Source organism: Euleptes europaea, chromosome 4 (assembly GCF_029931775.1).
Source record: "Euleptes europaea isolate rEulEur1 chromosome 4, rEulEur1.hap1, whole genome shotgun sequence".
Lineage (NCBI taxonomy): Eukaryota > Metazoa > Chordata > Lepidosauria > Squamata > Sphaerodactylidae > Euleptes > Euleptes europaea.
Genome location: NC_079315.1, coordinates 9,177,266 through 9,198,456, shown reverse-complemented (window position 1 = coordinate 9,198,456; position 21,191 = coordinate 9,177,266). Strand labels below are relative to the sequence as shown.

The following is a 21,191-nucleotide window of genomic DNA, read 5'->3' as shown; positions in this document are numbered from 1 at the left end:
TCCCTGTCAAAGTCCTCTGTCCCACTATGTCACTTCTCATGAGGGTAGCTCTAGGAATCGCTGGAAACTATGATTGCCATAGAGTTTCCAGTGATTCCTTCCGCCTACCCCATGTTACTTCCAGGTTTTCTCTGGAATAACATAGTGGCGCAGAGAACGTTGCAGCCCTCCCCGTTTTCCCACTCACAACCCTGTGACTAACGTGCTAAGAGAAGTCCTTCTGCCGAATAGAAAACAATCATAAATCAACGTTTTTCAAAATCTGGTTTGTTTTATTTTTTTAAGCATTTGCTGACTTTGTCACGGCAGTTTTGTTCCGCACATAAAGAAGAGCGTAAGACAAGAGAGGATTCCTAGCCGAAGTAGTCCAGGGGATCGTTTGCCTTTTTGCCAGTCTGGTAACTAGTCAAGGAGACTTCCGTATCGTTGCATGGAAGGGGTTCAAATATACGCACGTGGACATAAACGCCGTGACCCACGTCAATCTGTACAGGAGAGAATGAATTTAGTGTTCTTAATCAATTAAGCAGATTTCACATTAACAATCCTATCAGACCATGACTTAAGCTTCAAGTATGTCCAGAGCAGGAGAGAGAATCAGCAACAGGGGTGACATAAAAAGAAAAAACGGATGTATCTGGCTAAATGTGTAATCTTTAAAAAAAGGTTTATGAAGAGTTTTCAATTAACCTGACTGGCTTGGATAAGAAACTAAAGTTTTAACAAGTCTTCTGTATCTTTTTAGGAGGGATTCATTTACACCATCATATTTGAGGTTCAAACACTTTGCCTATTTTTTGTGTATGTGGAAACCTCAAAATATTTCCTCAGGAGTAGAAAAAAAGCAGGAGAGTAGCCTGTTTGGGGGATTATTCAAAATTATACATATATGTACATCGGAAGCAACCTTATGCTAAATCAGACCATTGGTCCATCAAGATCAGTATTGTCCACTCTGACTGGAAGCAGCTCTCCAGGGTCTCAAGCAGAGGTGTGTCTAGTCACCATCAGCGTGGTGTAGTGGTTAAGAGCAGTGGACTCTAATCTGGAGAACCGGGTTCTATTCCCCACTCCACATGAGCCGTGGACTAATCTGGAGAACAGGGTTTGATTCCCCACTCCTCCACATGCAGCCTGCTGGGTGACCTTGGGCCAGTCACAGTTCTCTCTGAACTCTCTCAGCCCCACCTACCTCACAAGGTGCCTGTTTTGGTGAGGGCGGAGATTATTGTAAGCCGCTTTAAAACTCCTTTCGGTAGGGAGAAGCGGGGTATAAAAACCAACTATTCTACTACTACCTGATCCTTTTAACTGGAGATGGAGGAGATTGAACCTGGCTGAACTCGCTCGTGGCCCAATGGGAACTTTTCCGCTAAGTTAAAGGTCCGTTCTGCCTCTGATGTCTGATGATCAGAGAAGAGGAGTTGGTTTTTATATGCCGACTTTCTCTACCACTTAAGGGAGAATCAAACCGGCTTACAATCACCTTCCCTTCCCCTCCCCATAACAGATACCCTATGAGGCAGGTGGGGCTGAGAGAACTCTAAGAGAGCTGTGACTAGCCCAAAGTCACCCAGCTGGCTTCATGTGTAGGATAGGGGAAACCAACCTGGTTCTCCAGATTAGCCTCTGCCACTCGTGGAGGAGTGGGGAATCAAACCCGGTTCTCCAGATCAGAGTCCACCGCTCCAAACCACCGCTCTTAACCACTACACCAGATGTCTGGTGCAGATCTCTTTTAAACAGTCTCAGAATCAGAGGTTTCAGCAAAAGACCATCAGCCCAGACGTCTAGTCTCAATTTTCTAGTCTGATGTATAGCCAGGATCAGTTACAATCTGACATCATAAGTCACAAAGAGAAGTGATCTCTTAAGTATGTAAGCTGCACCACACTAATTTGGGGGTTGAGGATTCAGGCTTTGGTGCTGTGTCCCAAATGAATAACACCACCGAGGTGAAACAGAAAAAGATTTATCTGCGCAAATAAAGGCTGACTGCTGCGTAGCAGCACAAAGCAGTAGCCCCAAACATTACTTTGGCTCTTTCTAATATCTGTCAAAAATCGGACATTTTGGAGGACATTGATTCATAGGGTTGCCATGAGTCCTATGAAGAAAGGTTGAAGGAGCTGGGTATGTTTAGCCTGAAGAGGAGAAGACTGAGAGGGGATATGATAACCATCTTCAAGTACTTGAAGGGCTGTCCTACGGAGGAGGGTGCCGAGTTGTTTCCTGTTGCCCCAGAAGGTCGGACCAGAACCAACGGGTTAAAATTAAATCAAAAGAATTTCCATCTAGGCACTAGGAAGAATTTTCTAACAGAGCGGTTCCTCGGTGGATCAGGCTTTCTCAGGAGGTGGTAAGTGCTCCTTCCCTGGAGGTTTTTCAGCAGAGGCTAGTTGGTCATCTGTCAACAATGCTGATTCTATGACCTTAGGCAGATGATGAGAGGGAGGACATCTTGGACATCTTCTGGGCACGGGGTAGGGGGTCACTGGGGTGTGTGGGGGAGGTAGTTGTGAAATTCCTGCATTGTGCAGGGGGTGGGACTAGATGACCCTGGTGGTCCCTTCCAACTCTGATTCTATCATTCTTGAGTCAGAAGCGACTTAACGGCACTTAACACACACAATATACCCTATTGATTTGTCCAAATAAGGCACTTATGACATATACTGGTACATCCTTTCATCACTAGTTACATCTAGCCGTTATCACATTCACATCACGTTATCGCGTTTACAACATTGCGTGCCATTACACAAACATACAAAGTTTTAACATTACAGACGGGAATGGGAACTTTGGCACGATATGGGGTCTTTTGGTATAATAGCTCTGAGAAGCAGCCTTCTGGCATTATCCCAGGAAGGTTCTGTAATAAAATAATAAGGACTTCCTTATCAGAAGACTTTCTGTCTTGTACATTCTGGGTAGCTCTGGGCTCCCGGTTATCTTATCTCTAATGTTCTCTCAAAAACCCTGGAGCTTTTATGTTTTCCTTTGAAATGCAATGTTTTCTTGTTCTTTCTGTTACTTGTCTGGCTGCCCATGGCGATTTCCCAATTCACATCTTAGCCTTTATTGCCTATCATATACTAACATCTACCAGAAAGCCCCTAAGAATGGGAAAAGTCTTTCTTTTAAGCTTAAAGAACATTGATTTAATATACTAATAAAAGTCTGGGCTCGGGTGCCTTTCGTATCAGCCCCACTCCCTTTGAACCATATCTCAAAACTAATGAACTATTGGTTCATCCTTCATTGTTCTCTGGGAGATGCTTGCGATACCGTGATATTATCCTCTTTGAATACTCGAAGGAGTAAGCGACAGGCAACTGAAATTACAGGCATGCACTGCAAAAACCAACAAACCATAAAGCCTATAACTGCAATAAAACAGATAATAATGAACAATGATCTGAGCCGACCCATATTTGGTAGTCAAAAAGTCATCCAAGACAAGTCCCAACTTGGGGTGAGATCTTCTATCAGCTTTAGAATCCTAGAATCATAGAGTTGGAAGGCACCACCAGGGTCATCTAGTCCAACCCCCTGCACAATTCTAGCCTGCTTAAAAACCTCCAGGGAAGGAGCACTTACCACCTCCCAAGGAAGACTGTTCCACTGAGGAACCGCTCTAACTGTTAGAAAATTCTTCCTAATGTCTAGACAGAAACTCTTTTGATTTAATTTCAACCTGTCTGTTTGTAGGTCATGTACCAGGTTGGCTATTTTCTCTTGGTCCCTTCCAATTTTCCCTTGGTTGTCAGCTAAGGAGCAGCATATCTGATTAATGTATACACAGGTTTCCACCATGCTCACTTAAAGGCATGTCTACAGCTAATCTATTTTGTAACCGGTCTTAATAGAGGATACCTCTTGGTGCAATAATGTGGTTATGCCTGTGGTTTCATTAGCCAAATGTTCCATTGCTATTGACAAATTACTAACAAAGTCTGCAATTTAATGGATTTCATCATAATTCTTTCCTACACCATTTGCGCTCCCAACAAAACCCTGGAGATCAGTTGTAATAGTGGGAGATCTCCAGCCACCACCTGGAAGTTGGCAACCCTAGGCTGCTGGCATCTCTTGTCATCCACCAGTTAGTTATGCGTCTTGTGAAGAAGTGCTTTCTTTTATGTATCCTGAATCTACGGTCTATCATTTTCATCCAGGGCGGCCAACAGGCCTGGAGAAAACAATTGTACTTTCCCTTTAATAAAGTCTTCGAGTGTGGAAATGGGTAGCTTTTCATGGAACAGAATTGATCTCTGTTGTCTGGAGATGAGCTGTAATTCCAGGGGATCCCAAGGTCCCACCTGGAGGCTGGCATCCCTAGAAATTCCTGGAGATTTGGGGGTGGAGCCTGGGGAGGGCAGGGTTTAGGAAGGGGCGGGACCTCGGTAGGGTTGCCAGGTCCCTCTTTGCTACTGGCGGGAGGTTTTTGGGGCGGAGCCTGATGAGGGCGGGGTTTGAGGAGGGGAGGGACTTCAATGCCATAGACTCCAATTGCCAAAGCGGCCCTTTTCTCCAGGTGAACTAATTTCTATCAGCTGGAGATCAGTTGTAATAGCAGGAGATCTCCAGCTACTAACTAGAGGCTAGAAAATTAGTACAGAAACAGGCTGATAACAATGTGTAATGACAATAGTATATTGAATGTAACAACGTGCTACCAAGCCAATTGCATATATACAACAAAGTATTTTTCAGTCCTGGGTATATAACAACGGGCTGACAAGCCAGCATTTCTCAGTCCTGGTACAGTAACAATCAATCCGAGGTCGACGTCTTCAAGTGAAGAAGGGTAGAAAGGGATACAATCGTTTCAATTCTTCCTCAGTCCCGTTTATATATTGATGTCAAAATGTACTCATTTCAATATAAGCTTCTGTAGCTTCAAAAATTTTCTTTAGACTTTTAAGCATCACCCTTTTAGGGACAAAATAGCAACCATGTGTATTTCTTAGCTTATCTATTCCAACATCAGGATATCCGTTGAAAAAAGGTTGCACAGACAAATTTACAGTTTCCACGTTCCCAAATGGGATACAAGTTGTAGCAGTTGGCTTGGTAGCACGTTGTTACATTCAATATACTATTGTTATTACACATTGTTATCAGCCTGTTTCTGTACTAATTTTCTAACCTTAGGTAATGGTGCAGAGGTGTTGATTTTTGATTGCTTACTAACTAGAGGTTGGCAACCCTAGACCTCGGTGTATAATGCTATAGTGTCCACCTACTAAAGGAGCCATTTTCTCCAGGGGGACTGATCTCTGGAGATCAGCTGTAATTCTGGGAGCTCTCCAACCCCCACCTGGAGATCTCCTGCTATTACAACTGATCTCCAGCCGATAGAGATCAGTTCACCTGGAGAAAATGGCCGCTTTGGCAATTGGACTCTATGGCATTGAAGTCCCTCCCCTCCCCAAACCATGCCCTCCTCAGTCTCCACCCCAAAAACCTCCCGCCAGTGGCAAAGAGGGACCTGGGAACCCTAGCAACCCTACCAGGGAGACCTGGGTTAGGCAGCCTAGTAGACCAGATCCCAGCCCAAGATGTATTTGCTTTAACTTTTTAAATGGGTTCCAATATATTTTAGTATTTTTCTGCAAACTGTTTTGGGCCCTTCTGTAGAAGAAAGGCAGGTATAAAGATGCACAAATAAATAAAGTTAGAATGTTTTTTCCCCCCTTCTGCCATGAATTTTTGTTTTTATAGAAGCCCATTTCAAACCCCCAGTCATCCCTCCCTTACAGCACTAACCTTAATAAAGTAGTTTGTTCCGGCAACCACCTGTGTTCTGTACTCGACAGCGGTGAAAATAGGGAAGCTCCTGTTTTCCCTTGCTTCTAATTGAGGTTTCACCTGGAATTAAAAATTAAAATTAACTTAGAAGAGTTTGACAATAATACTGGGTTGGAACTGTGAGACCAACCCTTGTCTTAGTTTCTTAGAAAAGCGCAGAACTGTTAGAAAACCGTAGCCAAAGGAAAAAGATATACAGACAGGATATGGTGTGGTGTAATGGTTAAGAGTCTGGGATGATGATGTGGGAGTAGGGTTGCCAACCTCCAGGTACCAACTGGAGTTCTGCTGTTACAACTGGTCTCCAGCCGATAGAGATCAGTTCACCTGGAGAAAATGGCTGCTTTGGTCATTGGACTCTATGGCATTGAAGTCCCTCCCCTCCCCAACTAGGGTTGCCAGATGCCTCTTCACCACCAAGGGGAGATTTTTGGGGCGGAGCCTGAGGAGGGCGGGGTTTGGGGAGGGGAGGGACTTCAATGCCATAGAGTTCAATTGCCAAAGTGGCCATTTTTCTCCAGGTGATCTGATCTCTATCGGCTGGAGATCAGTTGAATTAGCAGGAGATCTCCTGCTACTACCTGGCAGTTGGCAACCCTACTGACAACCCTACCCATGAAAGACTGGCCTGTGTACTTCAAAATGTACTTGGTTCCTACTCTTTTACAAACCTAAGGAGCACCCTTTTATACTGTTTTTTCTTGTCTTCCACACACCCCTCCTGGACTGAATTCAGTGGGGACAGCTTTGCCCTCCAAAGCTGTCACGGTGTTGCTTTTTAAGCAGAGGCTGTGCAAACACTTGTCAGTAGGGTTGCCAACCTCCAGGTACTAGTTGGAGATCTCCTGCTATTACAACTGATCTTCCCGCTGATAGAGATCAGTTCACCTGGAGAAAACGGCCGCTTTGGCAATTGGACTCGATGGCATTGAAGTCCCGCCCCTCCCCAAAACCCACCCTTTTCTGGCTCCACCCCAAAAACCACCCACCGGTGGTGAAGAGGGACCTGGCAACCCTATTCAAACTCCTAGCTTTGTTATTGGCCTTTTTAGATGGGAGGGGGGATTGCATCTTTTTAAAGGATTTTTGTCTCACCTGTTTGAGCCCTCCAGAGTACCCCAGGGCCTTCCATGCCATAGAGTCCAATTGCCAAAGGGGCCATTTTCTCCCGGTGAGCTGATCTCTGTTGGCTGGAGATCACTTGTAATAGCAGGAGATCTCATGCTAGTACCTGGAGGCTGCCAACCCTAGGCAGCCCTGTGTGTCCAGGTTGGCAATTCCTGGATACAGTGTGAAATAAACACTGCTGCTCTTTTCAGAATTCAGCTTTGTCGAAAGACCAAGTCATTATCTTCCGTTCTGCCGAGCCTTTTTCCAGGGTTTTTTTTTTTTTTTTTGCTCACCTCGTCCGCCAGCTGTTGAATCTCCGGAGTCGCTGCTTTGGTAGGGGTTAAACCTCCAAGCATCATGGTGAGAGCGTCTGCTTTCCGAGGTGGCTGGAAAGCCCTGCGAAGAAGTCAAGTCGGCAGCAAAACTTGTTTCGGGAACTCGTCCGACGCATCAGGTATTATATACTCCCACGCACGTCATGTGACCTCTGAATTTAACTCATCCAGGGGTGGGGAAGTCCACCGCACAGGTAGACAGTAAAAAGAACAGATGTTTTTTGCTGCATTGGTTTACAATAATAATTGTCTCTGGATGAACATGCAGATAATAGGAAAATATGCAACATGACAATTTTTATTTTGTGGTGCGCGGCACTCAAGAGAGGGTGTGGAGTCCTCCTGACTCACCCACTAGCTTCACCTGAACAACCAGGCCCATGACGGCAGCTTTTTGGGACAGGATAGCAGTTCCTCCGACATTGCTCAACACACAGCTGGGAGAGGTTATATCTTGAAGTTCTGCTTTCTCAAACAGAATTGAGCAACGTCTCCCTTTGCACGGGCATGGCTGAGTCAGGGCGGTGTAGTGGATAGAATGGTGGATTAGTAGGGTTGCCAACTGCCAGGGAGTAGCAGGAGATCCCCTGCTGATTCAACTGATCTCCAGCCGATAGAGATCAGATCACCTGGAGAAAAATGGCCACTTTGGCCATTGAACTCTATGGCATTGGTCCCTCCCCTCCCCCAAACCCCGCCCTCCTCAGGCTCCACCCCCAAAATCTCCCGCCTGTTGAAAAAGAGGGACCTGGCAACCCTATGGATTAGGACCCTGGGCGATCCAGGTTCAAATCCCCCCTTCCACTACGGATGCTCGCTTGGTGACCTTGGGCCTGCGGCAAACTCTCAGCCTGGCCTCCCTCACAGGGAGGTTGTTGTGAGAAAATGGAGAACGATGTTCTTATATTGGGAGGCTCTGGCTGTTCGTAGGCCCTGTTGTGAGCTTATGCTACAAATGAACGCCACTTGTTATTATTATTATATAAATTCAGGACTGGAATTTTATTGGTTTTAGACTAAATTTGGTGATTTATAATTATTTTAATGTATTATTGTATTCATAGTATGGATTTTTTGTTGTGAGCTGCCGTGAGCCTGGCCTTGGCCGGGGTTTAAAACTAACTAACTAAATTAATTAAACTACTTTGCGTCCCAATTGTGGGGGAGAAAAGTGGGATTTAAATAAATAAATGCAAATGCAATTCAGGTTACTGGTTATTACTGGCCTTTGGGAAGACACATTTTCACCCTTTGCCAAAATCAAACCACACAAGGCTCAAAGGTTCATGTAGCGTTTCAATCCCATGTTGCCATTTTAAAGATTGCAATACTTTTAAGTGATTTTTGAAACCAAATTTTCTGCTTCAAGACCATTGGGCACGCCTCTCTTAACCAGACAATCTAAAACAACATTCTAAAGAGAGCCATCGCAAGGCCACAATTGATTCAGAAAATTAATCTTGCCAGCTGCAGAACAGCTTCTGTCTCCTTCCTGTCTGCAGATATAAAAGAATGGGTGTGGCCAGAGTATCAGTATTTCTTCATGTAGCACATCAACTCATTTAAAGTGCCCCCTACCTGGTTAACTGTCCCAACTGAGCAAGTATCCAACGTCAAAACACCTACAACTGCATCATCTGAAACGCTAGATGTGAACTAGAATCATAGTTGGGACAACCAAGGTCATCTAGTCCAACCCCCTGCACAATGCAGGAAATTCACAACTACCTCCCCCCCCACACACACACCGTGTCCCCTACTCCATGCCCAGAAGATGGCCAAGATGTCCTCCCTCTCATGAACTGCCTAAGGTCATAGAATCAGCATTGTTGACAGATGGCCATCTAGCCTCTGCTTAAAAACCTCCAGGGAAGGAGCACTTACACCTCCCGAGGAAGCCTGTTCCACTGAGGAACTGCTCTAACTGTTACAAAATTCTTCCTAATGTCTAGATGGAAACTCTTTTGATTTAATTTCAACCCGTTGGTTCTGGTCCGAACTTCTGGGGCAACAGAAAACTATTTGGCACCATCCTTTATATAGAATTTGTGTGCATGCTGCCAGTCAGGATGGCTGGCTCATAGATCATTACTGGAACATAGGTACAACATATCCCTGCTTTTTAGATTGTACTGTAATATGATAGCCTTCCACTGTACTAATCTCTTAAAACCTTTGCTGATTCTAAAGCCTAGCTAGGTTAAAACTAGAGTTGAGCCATGTTCAACCACTGTGCATTTCTGCAGGCCAAAACTACAGCAGTGGCAGTTTCTTAGGCCAAGGATAGGATGGAGCAGTTCTCCATCTTTTCTTGCTACCTTTTTCTTCTGGGGATAAAAATGGAGGAGTGGAGTACAAGGTAAGCTGCTTTGGGTCCCTATTGTGGAGAAAGGCAGGGTATAAATGAAGTAAATAGTAAGTGAGCCAATGTGGTGTAGTGGTTAAGAGCGGTGGTTTGGAGCGGTGGTTTCTGATCTGGAGAACTGGGTTTGATTCCCCTCTCTTCCACATGAGCAGTGGAGGCTAATCTGGTGAACTGGATTGGTTTCCCCACTCCTCCACACGAAGCCAGCTGGGTGACCCTGCGCTAGTCACAGCTCTCTCAGGGTGTCTGTTGTGGGGAGGGGAAGGTGATTGTAAGCCGGTTTGATTCTTCCTTAAGTGGTAGAGAAAGTCGGCATATAAAAACCAACTCTTCTTCTTCTTCATAAATACCTGGGAATGTGGAACAAAATATGCTGACATCACATTCCCTCTGATTTTTTTAATAAATGTTTTTCCCATACATCTTGTACAAAATAGCAATTAGATTATCTTAATTAGCACACAAAAAATCAATCACTGGGATGAACTCCATGGATCCAGTTGCTCTGTCTGTTTTTTGTTTCTTTCTTAAAAGGTCCCATGTAGCTTGTTCCGCATCTCTTCTCCAGTATGTTTGGCATGATTGAAGTTTACTTTCTGGGGAAGCTTCCCTACTTGCTTCATTGACCCTTCGGAGGCTTATAATGAGCTCGGCAGCGTTCATTAAATACCTAAGAAGCCAAGACAAAATGGGGGTCTTGAAATAAGCACTGTTAACATAAGTGAAAAATTTGCTGGGTATCTCACTCTGCAGACAAACTTAGTAACAGAATATCAAGTAAAAGATCCATTTGAGTCAATTACAAGCCTGGAGAAGAACAGGGGCTGCAAACCTCTTTCCTAACTTGATAGCTTTCCATAGGCACTGGATCTTCGACCCGGGGAAAGCTTCAAATGTACACTCCTCTGGCTGCAATCAGAAGTGGGGTGATCCCAGGAAGATATTTCCTTGAGCTTTAACTAAACATGTGTGCTGGCCTTTGGAGCGGTGGACTTTGATCTGGAGAACCAGGTTTGATTGCCCCACTCCTCCACATGAGCAGCGGAGGCTAATCTGGTGAACTCCCCACTCCTCCACATGAAGCCAGCTGGGTGACCTTGGGCAAGTCACAGCTCTCTTAGAGCTCTCTCAGCCCCATCTACCTCACAAGGTGTCTGTTGTGGGGAGGTGAAGGGAAGGTGATTGTAAGCCGGTTTGAGCCTCCCTTAAGTGGTAGAGAAAGTCAGCATATAAAAACCAACTCTTCTTCTTCTTCACACCCAGAGGTCCCTAACATGGACTGCCAAGAAGGATGAGACAAGGACTTCTCAGTGATGGCACCCAGACTTTTGAATGCCCTTCCTAGGTCTGACTCCAGTCACACCTTAAGAGACCAACAAGATTTTCAGGGTATAAGCTTTCAAGAGTCAATGCTCCCTTGGTCAGATGGTACCTGATGAAGGGAGCTCTAACTCTCGAAAACTTAGACACCGAAAATCTTGTTGGTCTCTGAGGTGCTCCTGGATTCGAATCTGGCTCTTCTACCACTGACCAACATAGTTACCCTCTGAAACTGTCTTCCTGGGTACGTTTCTTTAGCATCCTCTCTTCTGTTTTTTCAGTAAAAATGGATACTTGTCATGATGCAGACCTGTTCTCTCCAGGGTCAGAGGAGCATGCCTATTGTATTAGGTGCTGTGGAACACAGGCAGGATAATGCTGCTGCAGTTGTCTTCCTTGTGGGCTTCCTAGAGTCACCTGGTTGGCCACTGTGTGAACAGGCTGATGGACTTGATGGGCCTTGGTCTGATCCAGCAGGTTTTTGTTTATGTTCTTATGATGAATACCTATTCTCTCCAGTCTCAGAGGAGCATGCCTATTATATTAGGTGCTGTGGAACACAGGCAGGAGAAAGCTGCTTGGGTCATCTTGTTTGGGGGCTTCCTGGAGGCACCTGGTTGGCCACTGTGTGAACAGTCTGCTGGACTTGATGGGCCTTGGTCTGATCCAGCATTTTCTTATGTTTTTATGATCAGCCCAATGCCGTCTTATGTTCTTATGTCTTAGTGCCACTTAAATCAGCCTTGCTCAGGGGAGTGCAGAGAAGGAAGCTGGTGATCACTTCTTGCTGCTGTTAGGTTGAACTGGGGTTTATTTAACATTCTGATCATGCACGCGCTCTTGTTTTAATCCAGTGCTTTATCTACCTTGGACACTTTGGCAGAATGGCAAGACAGAAATCTGTTCAAATACAGGAGGGAAGGGAGTTTTGAGGAGCATATTAGCAGCCGCAGAATGTCTGTCTTCTTCCTGTCTGCTGATGCTTATAACCTAAGCAAAGCCAGGACCTCATAAGAACATAAGAAAAGCCCTGCTGGATCAGACCAAGGCCCATCAAGTCCAGCAGTCTGCTCACACAGTGGCCAACCAGGTGCCTCTGGGAAGCCCACAAACAAGACGACTGCAGCAGCATTATCCTGCCTGTGTTCCAAAGCACCTAATGTGATAGGCATGCTCATCTGATCCTGGGGAGAATAGGTATGCATCATGACTAGTATCCATTCTGACTAGCAGCCATGGATAGCCCTCTCCTCCATGAACACTCCCCTCTTCAAGCCTTCCAAGTTGGCAGCCATCACCACATCCTGGGGCAGGGAGTTCCACAATTTAAAACCAAAGGGCTTTTATGCCTGAGGCTTGCAGTCTACAGCCATTGCTGAGTTGCTATGTGGCATTCAACATTTACTTAGGAGTTTTCCTTATATAATTATATTCCTCAGGAGATAGATCACGATGGGTAGCCACGTCAGTCTATCTGTATTAGCAGAAAAGAGCAAGAGTCCAGTAGCACCTTAAAGACTCACACAATTTCTGGCAGGGTATGAGCTTTCGTGAGTCACAGCTCACTTCTTCAGATAAGGTTAAAGGTATCTGAAGAAGCAAGTTGTGACTCACAAAAGCTCACACCCTGCCAGAAGTGTTATAACTCAGGAGATGTTTTCCTTATATAGTTATCATTTGCTTGTTTAAACTATTCACTCAAATTATGTGTAAGTGCTTTTGCATGCTGCTTTGGGTCTTCCTGGGGGGGGGGGGAAGGAGGTTAATAAATTGTCTAAAGAAACAAACAATATGCAACCCAGTTCTGACTGTACCACCACCACTGTCTCCTTTGGAAGCACCACGTTCTTAAAGTGTTGCAACACATGAACCCAACACCCAAAACCCAAGCCACGAGACCTCCATACCTTCCAGCTTCTGTCATTTACCACTTCTTCAACGTTCAGCTCTGACTGCATTAATTTCAACTGTGGGAGAGAGAGAAGCGTTCTGCTTTAAAATGAACAGTGGAAGCTCCTATTGTGTTGCTGCTTGCCCGCCGCTCTTCTGAACCCAGCAGCCGTTTCCTCCTGACGTCATGTGCTTAGGGAACCAGGAAGACCTCAGAAGCGGCAGGCCCTGCTCTTCTTCTGCTCCCTTGCTACATGCCTTATTCAGTCCAATGAATTCTGGGCTCCCTGATACCCAAGCAATATGCGAAGGATTCCTGGCCCTTAGTCTGCTGCCATGAGTTAGCTGCCCAGTGGATCTAAGACCAGTCCAAGAGCTTGCCTTGTATATTTTTGTTTCCTCTTCGTTTAAATTATATTTTTCTGGCTTTGTGTAAGTCACATTAAGCCCCCGGTGAGGAGAAAAGCAGCGTATAAATGCCCAAATAAATTGGTGGGTCACCTGTCAATATACTTTAACCCAACAAACAAGGACTTTGCTTTGGGGGGGCGTGGCTTAGTAGCACAGCATCAGCTTGGCATGCAGAAGGTCCCAGGTTCAATCCCCGGTATCTCCAGTTAAAGGAACCAGGCAAGTAGGTGACGTGAAAGACCTCTGCCTGAGACCCTGGAGAGCTGCTGTTGGTCTGAGTAGACAATACTGACTTTGATGGACCACGGGTCTGGTTCAGTAGAAGGCAGCTTCATGTGACTGTTTACTTAGAAACAGGAAAGTGATGGAAATAACGGAGTTTGCCAATTATCTTCAAGGATAATTATCTTCAAGGGTATCTTCAAGGCCCAATACTGAACACACATTAAGCTGCCTTATACTGGATCAAACCATTGGTCCATCAAGGTCAGTACTGTCTACTCAGACTGGCATCGGCTCTCCAGGGTCCCAAGGTCTTTCACGTCACCTACTACCTGATTCTTTTAATCAGAGATGGTGGGGATTGAACATGGGACCTTCTGCATGCAAAGCAGAGGCTCTTCCACTTAGCCACGCCCCTGCCTCAAGGAATTATGGTCATGTTCATCTGAAGCCACTACTTGGTATTTTTCTCATTACTTTTATCACATGTGTTCTTTTCACATGCAACATTCAAAAATAAAGTCATAGAACTCTTCTACTCACTTTTGTCTGCTCTTTCCTGAGCTTCTTTAATAAGGCTATGTCCTCCAGAGACGACTTCCTCTCTTCCTGGAGAGATTTTACTATGCTAGAAGTTTGAGCAATGCAATTCTTGATGAGTCTTTCTCTACTCGTGTGAGCCTCTGCCAACTAAATAAACGGGGGGGGGGGGGAAATCACAAACAAGTAATGCAATCATCCTAATCAAAATTAAATAAAGCCATAAATAGATGAAGGCTGCATTTTCCAAGGGCACAGGAATTACAGCTTTCCGCAAACACGTAAGTCAGGGGTGTCAAATATAAGGCCCGCGGGCTGGATACAGCCCCTTGAGAGCTCTTATCCGGCCCATGAACCAGCCGAGGAAGCCACCCACCCCCATCTCAATCTGGGCTGGAAAGGCATGGCCCGGTGACATTTATGTCATTTCCAGTCCTTGTAACAACTGAGTTTGACACCCCTGATGTAATTAATACGGTGCAAGTCTCCTTACTCTGCACCGTTTTTCTCTCCCTTCCTGCTCACAAATGCAAGCAAGAGAACCCACCGCTTCACCTGTGTGCAGTGCTACTAGGCTAACCCTGGTAATGTGGGAACGCAAAGGGCAGACACATAAGAGAATAGGGCAAGGACAAAAAGGGACAATGGAGATGCTAAACCCTGCCCTTTGTCTGATAGTGCTCACTAAACAAACACCCAGGATGGAAATGCCACCAATATACTTACAGACTGGTAAAGTTCCTTACAAGTTTGGCTAGCGTCAACTGTTCCCGCAAAAGAAGCGGTTGGAACGGTCGTGTTTAACTCGTGAACTATTCTGTCATCAATCGTTCTCATCACCCTGAGCAGCTCCTATGGGGGGGGGGGGGAGAAAGATATTATTTTTTAAGCTGAGAATGAATAGGAAAAAAAGGGAGAAAAGCTGTACTCAGTATTTCTAAGACTTGAGTAACAAATGTTATTTTTAACCTTCGTGGAACCAGAACTTAAGCCTTGAAGGGGGGTGGGGACTAGTTAGGAAACCATTCAATAAAGTTGTAGCAGCTTGTGTTTCAGACTGAAACATGACCAGTAAAAAGCAAAGAGAGAGCCAGAGATAGAGAGACAAACAAACTCTTGACCACCTGAACAGCCAACTATTAAAAATATTAACATAAAAAAACAACAAAACCTGCAAGAGAATCGCAATGATTACCAAAACAAGGGGATGGATCCAGCCATTGGCACAGAATGCATGGATTTTCCTCACAGTCCTTTTCCCCTAGCAGTCAGCTCCCAGAAATATTATTTCTGCAACTGAAGGATCCACATGTACAAACTGATGCACAGGTTGGGGGATGCAGTGAAGGGCAAGAAGAGGGTAGCCCAACAACAGCCCTCTCATGTGCTGGTAGAGGTATCAGGAGGCGCCATTTCACCCTTCCCCTCCTCTAAGCTATACAGCTGTTTGTCCTGGCTAATGTTGTTGCTGTTTAATCACATCTGTGCTCTCAGCACAAGACCAGTCCAAAAGCCAAGTGATTCAGCTAAACAGAGAAGGGGAAAGGGCAGAAGCTTTCTGAAGAGAGCTGACAGGCAGGGGCGCTTGCTCTTAAATGAAGAAGGAATAGGCAACTCTGAGTCTTACAGAGCTGCACCACAAGGAATGAAAAGGACAGCACGTTGGAAGGGTGGAGGATTGACGTCAGTAACAAAACTGCTGCAGAGAAGTTTCATCAATGAATATTTTAATGCATTAAATTACAGTCACACCTAATTCACATTTTCCCTGCCAGCGAGATAGACCCTTTTCTTTTGCTCGTAACTACAAATGCGCCATCACAGAAAGAACTTTTCACGTAACTGATGCCCCCTGGTGTGCACAGTCCGTGAAGTCAGTTCCCACTGAGTTGCATGCTATTGGGAAAATAAAACAAGGAGTCCACTAACACCTTAAAGACACCTTATTCTTTTGTAAGTCAGAGTTTATATCATCCCACACATCTGATGAAGTGAGCTGACTCACAAAAGCTTAGGCGGAAACAACTTTTGTTAGCATTTAAAGGAACCACTGAACAGCTTGCCTATTTACTACTACAGACTAATGCACCTACCCTTCTGGCATGTTACTGGGAATTAAGTCAAGTGGTGTGCATGCATGTGTGAAGAAGGTCCAACCCAAAGACACTTTTTAAAAAATCCCAAACTATCCAGGGGATTAACAGGAAACCTTGTGTAAAGAAAATGATATTCAACAAGCCACCACTAGCCTGAGCAGTAATACAGTGGTTTTGCTCACCATGCTGAGCAATGCAAGATGTCTATGTCTTCCACAATTTCACCTCAGCCATGGCCTTAGTACACCACGATTTTTCAGGCTCAGCCACCCCAATCCAAGATACCCACCCACCACATGGGAAACAACTACTGATCTACATTACAGGGCAGCTGTGAGGAATGCAACATGGAGAGCAAGCGTAGTGTAGTGGTTAAGACCATTGGTTAGGAGCGGAGGACTCTAATGTGGAGAACCAGGTTTGATTCCCCACTCCTCCACATGAGCGGCGGACTCTAATCTGGTGAACCAGGTTGGCTTCCCCACTCTTACACATGAAGCCAGCTGGGTGACCTTGGGCTAGTCACAGTTGTCTTAGAGCTTTCTCAGCCCCACCTACCTCACAGAGTGTCTGTTGTGGGGAGGGGAAGGGAAGGTAATTGTAAGCCGGTTTGATTCTTCCTTAAGTGGTAGAGAAAGTCAGCATATAAAAAAAATCCAACAAGATCATGTTACTTCACATATATGAAATGTGACACATATATGGCATTTATCATAAATATCAAGCTGGGATCCAACAAAGAACTGTGTGTGTGTGTGTGGAGACAGCAAGTTTAGAAAACCCCATTCCTGTTCTACAAAATCTCACCCTCAAGCATTCTTTTTGTTTGCCAGGTCTGAAGAAAGCTAGTACTTCCAAACCCTCCCCTTTCCTTTAACACTCAACCACTCTCATCAGGCTTTGGAGGAGAACGAGAGAGGAAGAAGTTAGTTCTTTTCCCACTGAATATACCTAGTCCCATTTTTCTGCAAACTTGAGTTCCCTACCCACCCTATTAGATAGGGAACCCCTTCGTCATATATGGGTGGCCCATTGGATGGCTTTTGAGGGCCAGGCAGTTTACTATTAGAAACGTGTGTTTAGAGTGCCCTATTAGGATCTTGGGGGGCAGGGGCACGGTTTGAATCCCCTCTCTGCCATGGAAGATCACTGGATGGACTTGGGCCAGGAATAGGGTTGCTAATAAAGGAATAGAGAGTCAGCGTGGTGTAGTGGTTAAGAGCGGTGGTTTGGAGCGGTGGACTCTGATCTGGAGAACCAGGTTTGAGTCCCCACTCTTCCACATGAGCAGCGGAGGCTAATGTGGTGAACCGGATTGGTTTCCCCACTTCTCCTGCTATTACAACTGATCTCCAGGCGACAGAGATCACCTGGAGAAAATGGTTGCTTTGGAAGGTGGACGCTATGGCGGTATACCCCACTGAAGTCCCTCCCCAAACCCCGCCCTCCTCAGGCTCCACCCCCAAAATCTCCAGGTATTTCCCAACCGGGAGCTGGCAACCCTAGCCAGGCACACACTCTCAACCTATCCTCCCTCCCTCCCAGGATTGTTGTGAGGATAAAATGGAGGAGGCCGATATAAACAGCTTCTGTTCCCCCACTGGAGAGAATACCAGAGTGTAAGGCCATTTATTATGAGCCCCGTGGCGCAGAGTGGTAAGTGGAAGTACTGCAGTCCAAGCTCTGCTCACGACCTGAGTTCGATCCCAATGGAAGTTGGTTTCAGGCAGCCGGCTCAAGGTTGACTCAGCCTTCCATCCTTCCAAGGTCGGTAAAACGAGGACCCAGCTTGCTGGGGGTAAAGGGAAGATGACTGGGGGAGGCACTGGCCAACCACCCCGTAAAACAAAGGGGGTTACCGCATTATGTATTCCCAGTGATGTAGTAAGAGTTATAAAAAACATCGCTTTGAAAGGGTTTTTGGATGGCACGGCTAAAAAGTGGTTGGAAGATGTCTTCACAGCTAAAGGGGCCAAACAAAGTGCGAACAGTATTTTTTATAACATTTTCAAACTCTTAATACATCGCTGGGAATACATAATGCGGTAACCCCCAAAGTCCACCTAGTAAACGTCGGGATGTGACGTCACCCCATGGGTCAGGAATGACCCGGTGCTTGAACAGGGGACCTTTACGGCCATTTATGCACGGGAGGTTTTGCTTTGGATCTGCCGCTCTCTAGATGCACTTTCCCCCCCATCTGACTTCTCAAAACTCTGCATGGGGGCGGGGCTTATTTTTTGAGTTTTGGGAATTCAGATGGGGGAAATGTGCATCCAGAAAATGGCAGATCCAAGGCAAAAACTCGCGTGCATAAATGAACTGTTACGGCACAATGGGGCTAGAACAGAGAGACCCTTCAGACCGGAGTTCGAGAAATCAGTTTATTTGCAGCTGCCAGACTCGTTATTCATTTTCTTGGATGCATTAACTATTCATCCTCTAATTTTACTTGCTATTGGTTACAAAGCATTTACTTATTAGTTATTGGTTTATACAACATGTTACTTATTTCTTATTGGCTCTATTACACTACATTCGAAGCAATACTATTGGTTACAAACAGTTCTGTTTGGAGCCCATCATTTGCATGCAGGTTAGTGTTTAACCACTATTAATCAACATTCCTCCTTTGAGGCTCTTGCTCTGGTTTTCCCAATTAACTGTTATCCTGGACTCTCCTTGCTTTGCTGTCCAATTAACATTCCTTTTTTATCATCCTGTATATTTTAGCCTACAAGCATGGATTTAATCATTTTCTCTTCCTTCACTTGACCCCGCTTTGCACCCGTAATTTTTCCAGTTTCACTGCTGTCTCAGAACCAAACGAAAAGAAGTAAGCATGGCGATCCTCATCCATATATTAATTCATCATTCATCTCCTTAGTTTGGGGGGGGGGGCTGGAGAGCGGCTACCGAGAGAAAGAGCCCTTGCAAGTCCGCACGAAGGAAGGAAGCAAGGAAGGAAAGCAAGATGGGGTAGAAGCAGCGCTTCGGCTCCCGCCCTTCCCTGAGAGGGCCAGGGCCATCTTAACGCAGGCCAGGGCCATCTGAACGCATGGGCACGCTGGACAGTTGCCCGGGGGCCCTGCAAGCACAGGGGCCCATGCTAATCTATGTATGTTGTTAGTTGCTGTCAGTGAATAAATAAATACTATACTAAACTATAAATATTTGTTATTGGGCAATGCATATGATGTGGTAAACGGGGGTTCGGAGGGGAGAGAGACCCAAGACCATTATCAAGAAAAACAGTTTATTTGCAGCTGCTGACTTAGAGGCCCTAATGGGCAGAAATCTCTGAGTCCCGATTATACTGGGGAAGAGATATTTATCCGAATTCAAGTTATGACGATACATCAACAAGTTATGCATATCTGATTGTATTTCAGACAGAAAGGCAACTCAGTACAGTTGCAGTTTCATCCAGTTTCTCCCATCATTGTTTATTGTTCACTCTGACACTCCATGACATTTCACCCACTGCCTTCACACACAGTTATCCTGCCCAGCAACAGACTTCCCTTGCTATCTCAATATATGTACAGTGCATTTACAGAAAAGGGAAAAGATTATCACAAACTACTAAGCCAAAATACTTAAGTGGATCCTCCACATTCTGAGAAAGTCTACCTTGCTGTCTCACATATTTAGCATGTGTTTCACTAAACACTGATTTTGTTGGAAGTACCAATAAATTTATGCATGCATGGTGGATATGTAAAAAAAATAAAAAAAATTGGAAAAAAGTTATTATAGAAACTAATAATTTGATTAATATGAGAGTAAAAAGAAAACCTGCATTTTGTTTATTGGAAATCCCACAAGAAAAAATGGGTAGAAATGATAGGGTCATTTGTCAATATAGTTTTGCTGCTGCAAGAATTGTAATAGCTAAAGTTTGGAAGCAAATGAATAAACCTTCAATTCGTGACTGGAGAGAGAAACTATGGATGTATATGAGGATGGCCAAATTAACAGAATTCCTACATGGTAAAGATATGGAAGAATTTTTAAAAACTTGGGCAAAGGCCATCACATATTGGGACAAACTGGCAAAAATGGATTTTACTATTTTAGTTAGTGAGTTATAGAAACAAATTTATTTACTTTTATATTATTATTATTATTGACAACTTTCCAAACTGTTTAGGCACTTCTGCGGAGGTCAGGTGATGGGTCACTTTTTAAGGCGGGTGGAGGGTCAAAAGGGTATTTTTGCTTTGTTGAACTTTATAACTTTGTACAACTAGAATTGATACTCTTTTGTATTTTATTTTTTATTTTTTTGGCTATTACTGTATTTGTTTTGTTTAATATCATGAAAATTATATATATATATATATATATAGTAATAATATATATATATATATATATATATATATATATATATATATATATATATATATATATATATATATATATATATATATATATATATATAAAAAGGAAGTACCAATAAATATATCTTCAATTTTATCAAGCATTTCCATTTTTATTCCTGTGAGGGGTTGTGTGGGGAAGGGCCTCAGTGCACCGCCTTGCCCGGGGGTCTATGATGCTGTTCAGCCGGCCCCGGTTCAGGCGGCTTCTCTCCTCCCTCTCGCGACCTCCAGCCTGAAAGGAGGAAAAGCGGGCCGCGGAGGGCAGCCCCGGCCCCCCGGCAACGCGGGGCCCCCCGGCGGGAGGCCGCGCCGGTCTCCCGCTCCCCTACCTGGAACTCGGCGAAATCCTCACAGCTCAGGTGGGTGCTGGGCGCCGCCATCTTGGCGAGGCCGGAGAGCCCCGGCGGCGTCCAATCAGGAGGCGCGGCGGGCCGGAAGCTCCGCCTACCCGGGGGGTCGGATTAAAGGGCGGGAAAGAGGGGGGAACGGGACTTCCGGGAGGGCAGAGTGCGGCGTGTTCGGGCGGGGCGGGGCAAGGGGGCGTGGCCTCCTCGTCCCTGCCCGGATGGCGCTTTAGGGAACTGGGCGCAAGGTCAGCCAAAGGAGAGGTTCACACGTGCCCTGACCTGGAGGGCCCAGGCTGGCCTGATCCGGTCAGATCTGGGAAGCTAAGCAGGGTCGGCCCTGGCTAGTATTTTAG

The 21,191-nt window shown here is 45.2% G+C and overlaps 2 protein-coding genes across 2 annotated transcripts; both read right to left on the bottom strand.

Annotated features, from left to right (window-relative positions):
• Positions 1-353: 353 nt before the first annotated feature.
• LOC130477165 (cystatin-A-like) lies at positions 354-7,287 on the bottom strand. Its single transcript, XM_056849232.1, has 3 exons — positions 7,221-7,287; positions 5,776-5,877; positions 354-485 (listed from the first exon to the last, which is right to left on the bottom strand). The coding sequence occupies exons 1-3, from the start codon at positions 7,284-7,286 to the stop codon at positions 354-356; spliced, it is 300 nt and encodes a 99-aa protein (XP_056705210.1). The 5' UTR covers position 7,287.
• Positions 7,288-10,234: 2,947 nt separating this feature from the next.
• Positions 10,235-20,873, bottom strand: MIX23 (mitochondrial matrix import factor 23). Its single transcript, XM_056849228.1, has 5 exons — positions 20,821-20,873; positions 14,737-14,862; positions 14,014-14,160; positions 12,855-12,914; positions 10,235-10,297 (listed from the first exon to the last, which is right to left on the bottom strand). Exons 1-5 carry the CDS (start codon positions 20,869-20,871, stop codon positions 10,247-10,249), a joined length of 435 nt encoding a protein of 144 aa, XP_056705206.1. The 5' UTR covers positions 20,872-20,873; the 3' UTR covers positions 10,235-10,246.
• Between the last annotated feature and the right edge of the window lie 318 nt (positions 20,874-21,191).

What these genes read in the sequence shown, in the direction of transcription:
- LOC130477165 (XM_056849232.1), bottom strand. Translation starts at nt 7,286, where the DNA reads ATGATGCTTGGAGGTTTAACCCCTACCAAAGCAGCGACTCCGGAGATT. An exon ending in TTCAACAGCTGGCGGACGAG is followed by an intron (nt 5,878 to 7,220) that starts GTGAGCAAAAAA and finishes TTTTAATTCCAG; the next exon opens with GTGAAACCTCAATTAGAAGC. An exon ending in GAACAAACTACTTTATTAAG is followed by an intron (nt 486 to 5,775) that starts GTTAGTGCTGTA and finishes TCTCCTGTACAG; the next exon opens with ATTGACGTGGGTCACGGCGT.
- MIX23 (XM_056849228.1), bottom strand. Translation starts at nt 20,871, where the DNA reads ATGGCGGCGCCCAGCACCCACCTGAGCTGTGAGGATTTCGCCGAGTTC. An exon ending in TCAGGAAAGAGCAGACAAAA is followed by an intron (nt 12,915 to 14,013) that starts GTGAGTAGAAGA and finishes TCTCTCCCACAG; the next exon opens with TTGAAATTAATGCAGTCAGA. An exon ending in TAAATGACAGAAGCTGGAAG is followed by an intron (nt 10,298 to 12,854) that starts GTATGGAGGTCT and finishes TTGGCTTCTTAG; the next exon opens with GTATTTAATGAACGCTGCCG.